This window comes from Mandrillus leucophaeus, unplaced genomic scaffold (genome assembly GCF_000951045.1).
Source record: "Mandrillus leucophaeus isolate KB7577 unplaced genomic scaffold, Mleu.le_1.0 Scaffold128, whole genome shotgun sequence".
NCBI classification, from domain to species: domain Eukaryota; kingdom Metazoa; phylum Chordata; class Mammalia; order Primates; family Cercopithecidae; genus Mandrillus; species Mandrillus leucophaeus.
The window spans coordinates 5,496,134-5,504,124 of record NW_012101209.1 but is presented as its reverse complement, the minus strand read 5'-3'; the positions used below and the strand labels follow the sequence as shown (position 1 = coordinate 5,504,124).

General features: G+C 40.3%; 1 protein-coding gene across 1 annotated transcript in view; it reads right to left on the bottom strand.

Annotated features, from left to right (window-relative positions):
• Nucleotides 1-202: 202 nt before the first annotated feature.
• LOC105533717 (ribonuclease UK114) overlaps nucleotides 203-7,991 on the bottom strand; it is an 18,433-nt gene continuing 10,644 nt past the window's right edge. The window contains exon 2 of the mRNA XM_011972256.1: nucleotides 203-1,167. Coding sequence (XP_011827646.1) covers nucleotides 712-1,125 — 414 coding nt within the window. The 5' untranslated portion in view covers nucleotides 1,126-1,167 and the 3' untranslated portion in view covers nucleotides 203-711. The remainder of the gene's footprint in view (nucleotides 1,168-7,991) is intronic.

Here is a 7,991-nt window from a genome sequence, read left to right as displayed (position 1 = left end):
CCCTTTACCATTATGCCTTCTTTGTCTCTTTTGATCTTTGTTGATATAAAGTCTGTTTTATCAGAGACTAGGATTCAACCCCTGCTTTTTTTTTGCTTTCAATTTGCTTGGTAGGTGTTCCTCCATCCCTTTATTTTGAGCCTATGTGGGTCTCTGCACATGAGATGGGTCTCCTAAATGCAGCACACTGATGGGTTTTGACTTTTTTTTTTTTTTGAAATCTGCGTGTCTATTGTATTTCCATTAGAAAAATATTATCTGTGTTAAATTTTGGTCCACTTTCTTCTCCTTGACCTCAAATTTAAACACTTAAATTTTACTCAAGTAAGAGCAGAATCACATACCTAACATGAAAACTAAATCGTTCACATCATTAGTTTGAATTAGATATGTTCTTGATTATTTCTCAGGAATAATTACTCTTCTTTCCTACTTATTATTTCTCTTTTATTTATTGAGTAACTATGTAATGGGTATCTCTTTCCTATATTCAGTAATACAGATGTAATTTAAAACAGTAACTGGATTCCTTCTCTAATCTTCAATTCATGTTCAATTCTCCCTATTATATGGTATTTCCATAATAACTTCAGATATTTTCATCAAGCTCACACTGTCATCAATTGTGAAAATTAAAAGGTTAATTAAGATGTTACATCAATTGTAAAAATTAAAATGTTAACAATTCCAGACTACAAAGCACTGGCCCACTTATAGTGATGCTGTTGTCAGCGGTCCTTGGACAGCTACTGCTTCAATTTCAATTCGGCTACCTTTGGGCAAAGCAGCAACTTGGTAAGCAGCTCTAGCAGGAAAATTACTCTTGAAATACTGTTTGTAGATTTCATTGATAGTATTGAAGTCATTTATGTCAGCCAGAAGAACAGTTGTTTTCACCACATTAGTGAAGTCACAGCCTGCAGCTTTCAGAATTTCACCCATGTTTTTAAGAGCTTGTTTAGCTTCTTCTGCTACCCCTCCTGACACAAGCTGTCCACTTGAAGGGTCCATGCCTATCTGTCCTGAAATGTAAATGGTCCTGTCGACTAACACAGCTTGACTGTAGGGTCCAATGGCCCCTGGGGCTTTTGTGGTGCTGATCACCCTTTTGATCAAGGACGACATGGCTAAGTCTTCCCTCTTGCAGCCCCTTCAGGAGAAGAAGCCCTGGGTCTTCACTTTTTATCCAATTTGCCAGTCCGTGTCTTTTAATTGGGGCATTTAACCCATTTACATTTAAGGTTAATATTGTTATGTGTGAATTTGATCCTGTCATTATGATGTTAGCTGGTTATTTTACCCGTTAATTGATGCAGTTTCTTCATAGCACCGATGGTCTTTACAATTTGGCATGTTTTTGCAGTGGCTGGTACCAGTTGTTCCTTCCCGTGTTTAGTGCTTCCTTCAGGAGCTCTTGTAAGGCAGGCCTGGTGGTGACAAACTCTCTCAGCATTTTCTTGTCTGTAAAAGATTTTATTTCCCCTTCACTTATGAAGCTTAGTTTGGCTGGATATGAAATTCTGGGTTGAAAATCCTTTTCTTTAAGAATGTTGACTATGGGCCCCCACTCTCTTCCAGCTTGTAGAGTTTCTTCCAAGGGATCTGCTGTTAGTCTGATGGGCTTCCCTTTGTGGGTAACCCACCTTTCTCTCTGGATGCCCTTAACATTTTTCCCTTCATTTCAGCCTTGGTGAATCGGACAATTATGTGTCTTGGGGTTGCTCTTCTCAAGGAGTATCTTCGTGGTGTTCTCTATATTTCCTGAATTTGAATGTTGGCCTGCCTTGGTAGGCTGGGGAAGTTCTCCTGGATAATATCCTGAAGAGTGTTTTCCAACTTGATTCCATTCTCCCCATCACTTTCAGGTACACCAATCAAACCAATTTGGTCTTTTCACGTAGTCCCATATTTCTTGGAGGCTTTGTTCATTTCTTTTTACTCTTTTTTCTTTAATCTTGTCTTCTCACTTTATTTCATTAATTTGATCTTCAGTCACTGATATCCTTTCTTCCACTTGATTGGATCGGCTACTGAAGCTTGTGCATGCATCACAAAGTTCTTGTGCCATGGTTTTCAGCTCCATCAGTCATTTGAGGTCTTCTCTACACTGTTTATTCTAATCAGCCATTTGTCTAACCTTTTTTCAAGGTTTTCAGCTTCCTCACGGTGGGTTAGAACATGCTCCTTTAGCTTGGAGAAGTTTGTTATTAACAACCTTCTGAAGCCTACTTTTGTCTACTTGTCAAAGTCATTCTCTATCCAGCTTTGTTTCGTTGCTGGCAAGGAGCTGTGATCCTTTGGAGGAGAAGAGGTGCTCTGGTTTTTAGAATTTTCAGCTTTTCTGCTCTAGTTTCTCCCCATCTTTGTGGTTTTATCTACCTTTGGTCTTTGATGTTGGTGACCTACAGATGGGATTTTGGTGTGGTTGTCCTTTTTGTTGATGTTGCTGCTATTCATTTTTGTTTGTTAGTTTTCTTTCTAACAGTCAGGTCCCTCAGCTGCAGGTCTGTTGGAGTTTGCTGGAGGTCCACTCCATACGCTGTTTGCCAGTGGAAGCTGCAGAACAGCAAAGATTGATGATTGATCCTTTCTCTGGAAGCTTTGTCCCAGAGGGACACCTGCCTGTATGAGGTGTCAGTTGGCCCCTACTGGGAGGTGTCTCCCAGTTAGGCTATATTGGGGGTCAGGGACCCACTCAAGGAGGCAGTCTGTCCATTCTCAGAACTCTAATGCCATTCTCAGAACCACTGCTCTCTTCAGAGCTGTCAGACAGGGACGTTTAAGTCTGCAGAAGTTTCTGCTGCCTTTTGTTGAGGTGAGTTTATAGAGGCAGTAGGCCTTGCTGAGCTGCGGTGGGCTCCACCCAGTTCGAGCTTCCGGGCCATTTTGTTTACCTACTCAAGCCTCAGCAATGGTGGATGTCCCTCTCCCTGCCAGGCTGCAGCCTTGGAGGTTGATCTCAGATTGCTGTGCTAGCAGTGAGCAAGGCTCCATGGGCATGGGACCCACTGAGCCAGGCATGGGAGAGAATCTCCTGGTCTGCCGATTGCTAAGACTGTGGGAAAAGCACAGTATTTGGGCAGGAGTGTCCCGTTTTTCCAGGTACAGTCTGTCATGGCTTCCCTTGGCTAGGAAAGGGAAATCCCCCAACCCCTTGTGCTTCCCAGGTGAGGCGATGCCCCACCCTGCTTCAGCTTGCCCTCCGTGGACTGCATTCACTGTCCAACCAGTCCCAATGCGATGAACCAGGTACTTCAGTTGGAAATGCAGAAATCACCGTCTTCTGTATCAGTCATGCTGGGAGCTGCAGACCGAAGCTATTCCTATTCAGCCATCTTGGACCATCCAATGTTAAACCAGCTTTGCATCCCTAGGACAATCCCACTTGAGTGTAGTGTATAATTATTTTTCTATATTACCTATCCTAATATTTTGTCAAAGACTTTTGTGCCTGTATTCCAAGTGACACTGATACGTAATTTTTCTTTTCTTGCCATGTCTTTGTCTGATTTTGCCTTCAGAGTAATACTGGCCTCATGAGCAAGTTGGGAAGTCTTCCCTTCTCTTCTGTTTTTTGGAAAAGTGTGTGAAGAATTGGTGTCAATTCTTTTTAAAATGTTTGGTAGAATTCATCAATGAAGTCAACTGATCCTGGGCTGTTCTTTGTAGGAAGCTTTTTGATTACTAATTTAATTTCTACTTATTTTAGGTTTATTCACGTTTTCTATTTCTTCTCAGGTAAGTTTGGTTGTGTCTGTCTTTCCAGGAATATGTCCATTTGATCCAGGAATTTGTCCATTTGATCTCAGTTATCTAGTTTGTTGGCATCCAATTTTTTATAGTATTCCCTTATAATTTTTGTTTCTGGAACATCAGCAGTAATGTCCCTCTTTCATTTTTGAGATTTATCTCTTTTTTTCCTGTTTAGTCTGGCTAAAAGTTTGTCAATTTTGTTGATCTTTTCAAAGAACTAACCTTCAGTTTTATTGATTTTTCTCTATTGTTTTTCTGTTCTCTATTTTACTAACTTCTGCACTAATCCTTGTTGCTACTTTTTTTTCTGCTTGCTAACAAAGCTTTTTTGTCATATTAAAAAGAAGAAAAAATTACTTATCCAATATACTTTTGATGGTCATTCTGGTTATTTCCTGATTGAAGCTAGAGGCTATATGTATAAAGTTGTATTCTTGCACATATATTTATACGAACATGTATTTTTATTTCTCTTAAGTACCTAGGAGTGGAACAGGAATAGGGTAGATGTTTCAGTTTGTAGAAAGCTGTCAGTTTTCCAAAGTAGTTGTGCCATGTTATATTTCAACTAGCACTCTGTGAAAATCACCACGTCCTCCCAACATCTGGTATTGTCAGTCTTTTTCCTTTTAGCATTATGGTGGGAGTATAATGGTATCTGGTGTTTTAGTTTGCATTTCCCTGATAACTAATGAGACTGATCATCTTTCCACTTCTCTCAAAGTAACTAATCAAACTTTCGTCCCCTTTTCTGTTGACTTGTCTCCTTTTGTCTTACTGATTTGAGTTCTTAATATATTTTATATATATATGTCTTTTGTTGAATAAATTACAGGACCTTCATACAATGAATTACTCTAGAGTAATCAAAGTCAATTAACTATTGCTACATACACTTATGTGTAAAAACTCACAGACATAATATTGAGAAAAAGAAGCTTTCAAAAAAGAGTACATACTTTTGCATAAAGCTCAAAACCGGGCAAAACCAATCTACTATATTGAAAGTCTAGTGAGTGGTCCCTATAATTGGGTAATAACTAAGAAGGGGGCATATGGGGATCCCTGGGTATCCTGGTAACATTGTATTTCTTCAACTGTACACAGGTTACACAGGTGAGTTCACTTGTGAAAATCTATTGATATGCCGCATTGCAATTTATGCATTTTTCTGAATGTTATATCTGAACAAAATATTTTAAAAAAAGGAAAATTGAATGAGTTCTTGAAAAAAATCTGTTAATTATCACATGATATTTGTTAGCAGATTCTCTGTATATGATGTATTTCTAACACTGTATTAAGGTGGGGATTTTTGTATTAAATGCTTTCCTTGTTCATTCTTTATATTGTAAGCCTAAAAATTTCATTCATAGGTCAATAACAGCTTAACTTTTCCTTTGCTCTAGACTGCAGACATCTTGGCAAATAACACAATCTGAGTTCCCAAGGGCTATACCAATTTTAAAATCTGCTCCTTCCCCATCAATCTCATAATGCTGAATACAGTGCTCATACAATGAAATGCCACAGCTAACACTGCTCTAGCTGTCCCCTTAGGAATTCATTGTAAAAGGGTTTCACTGTACTTTGTAAAGCAATTTGGAATCCTTCATGATGAAAGGTTCTATATAAAGAAGGTAATATAATGGACTTGGCTTTCAACTTATTTCATTTAAGCCTTAACAGAAACATGAATCTACTATATTAGCATCATAAACCAATAGGTGCTATATAAATGCTGAATAGAAATATTCTGGGTGAATTAAATTGCGAATATAACCATGTATTAGCTAAGTGGTTTACCAAGTATTATGCAAATACTGATTAATAAGGCAATTATACTCAATTAAAATAATAATAATGCTACATTCTTCTATATTCTCCCAATTCTCTGAGCACCCATTGACTTAGTTATTTTGCGTGTGTCTGCCACCCAAATCTCAAGCCTAAATGCAAACTCACATGAGATGTCCCTTTGGAAGGAAACAGTCTTCCCCATGGGTTGGTGCCAAACACAAACTTCGGTGAGTGTATGTCAAGGGGGCGGGTAAAGGAAGTCCCTCTAATACATGTGATTGACATGCTTTTAAAAAGTCCATAATATTCAAAAAAAATACTGCCGGTATTTTACACAGGTATTCTGTGTAATACTGCCCAGAGTTACTTTTTTGCTTCTTAGCATTTCTTTGGAGACTAGATTCTCCAATGCTTCCAACATTATAATCACCAGGCATTAGCCATGTCATGGAACAGTTGCTATGCTTCACCCCAAAGACAGTGATGACCAGAAATGCGTGATGCAACCCCTACATGAAGTTTAAAATGTTACTGGAATGCTTTTGATGAAAAGTGTGTTAACATGAATCATCATCATCATCATCATTGTTCTTTTAAAAATTTCATCTTTCAGGACTGAGAGATGATTCCTACATCTATAGGAGCTGCACTTTAACTTTTTTTTTTGTATTTGTGAGTCTAGATTTACAGAGAAATGTATTTATGGAAAAATGTGTTAAATCTGCAGCTGTTAGTTTTGCAGGTATGTCAGATGAAGTACTCAACTTGATGGTTAAAAAATGGCATTTCTATCTCAACCTCTCATTTACTGTGCCTTACTGTGATGGGACAGGGCACAGCAGGGTCTGGTTAGAAATCAATTTTCTTGCAGTTCTAGCCTTCTGTACAAAATAATATAAATCCAGTCCTATTGCAGAAAGTTTCAAATTTCACTTTGAATGGTCACAAATTTGAAAATGAAGAGAAGAGGGACTGCTAGACTGGAGAGGCTGCTAAAGAGAGGATGGTGACCAACTGTTGACAGTGTCACTGAAGATGGGGCCTGGCTTAACTGAATCAGGAGGTTGTGAGGGTTTATATCCCTGAAAGGAGTTGCAATGAAACATGCAAGTCCCTCATCTCAAGGAAAGCATAGAATGAACCCTATTCTTCTCTCTATTCCTTTGGGTTGCAACATCACAGATATTCTGTGCTCAAAGATTCTTAAGAGTAGTCTAGCCGGGTGGAGTGGCTCACACCTGTAATCCCAGCACTTTGGGAGGCCGAGGTGGGTGGATCACCCGAGGTCAGGAGTTCAAGACCAGCCTGGCCAATGTGGTGAAACTCCGTCTGTACTAAAAATACAAAAATTAGCCAGGTGTGGTGGCACATGCCTGTAATCCCAGCTACTCGGGAGGCTGAGGCAGGAGAATCACTTGAACCCAGGAGGCTGGGGTTGCGGTGAGCCGAGATCATATCATTGCACTCCAGCCTGGGCGACAGAGTGAGACTGTATGTCAAAAAGAAGAAGAGGGTTTCAAAGCTCCTGTAGCTGTGGAACACTTTGTTCAAGGAACCTTTAACATGAAACCTCAAAGAGAAAACAAAAGCCCCAGGATCCTCTCAGGCCTCCTTTCGTTTTCCTCCAGCTCTGCACAGGGGCCCTCCCAGCTTATTGTCACTGCTCTATTTTTGTGGAATCAAGATCCACAAGGTGAGGCCATTGTTAGACTCCCAAAATCTTCAGTGAGCTTCATGAAGCAGATGGGATCTGAAGCAGGGCTCTGTCCTGGGGGATGAGGTGGGACAACTTCAGGCACATCAAAAAGAAAGGAATGAAACACAGGGAATGAGTTTCCTACAAGTCACTGGAGGGGCTGGAGGAATGAGTCATGGTGTCGCTAGGCTAGATGATTGGCTTCAAGGTCACATCACAGCAACTATGATGAAGAGGTCAGGAAACTGCCGGAAACTGAACTGCCTCTGCTCTGGCTGCTGCCACAGTCATCCTACACCCAAGAAACTGTTAGAGACCAGCTGCTGCCAACAGTGCTTGCTCGTCAGGCAGCACTGCTGCAGGAAGATGGCCTCTGCTTCTCTCTTTCTAATCTTTATGCAAGGGCATCTCACTGCAGAATCTAAATCACATCCAGAACCATAGTCTAGGAGTCTGAGAGTTTAGCTATCAGCCTTCCAGCTCCATGAGAGGAGACAGAACTAGGTGGATCTCAGTGGATCTGGCACAGAACAATTGGGGAAGAGGCAATGCTTGTGAAGAGCCTGAGCGAAAGTGGTGCCAAAGCAAACTGGAGGTGAATTCTGGAAGTGGAGAGCTTTAGTCCTGCTGTGAAAACAACAAGAAACCCCAGCGGCCTTCAATGAATAAATGGAAGGCATAGAATCTTCTTCCATAGCAAGTAAAAAATGAGGCCAGGTACAGTGGCTCACACCTGTAATCC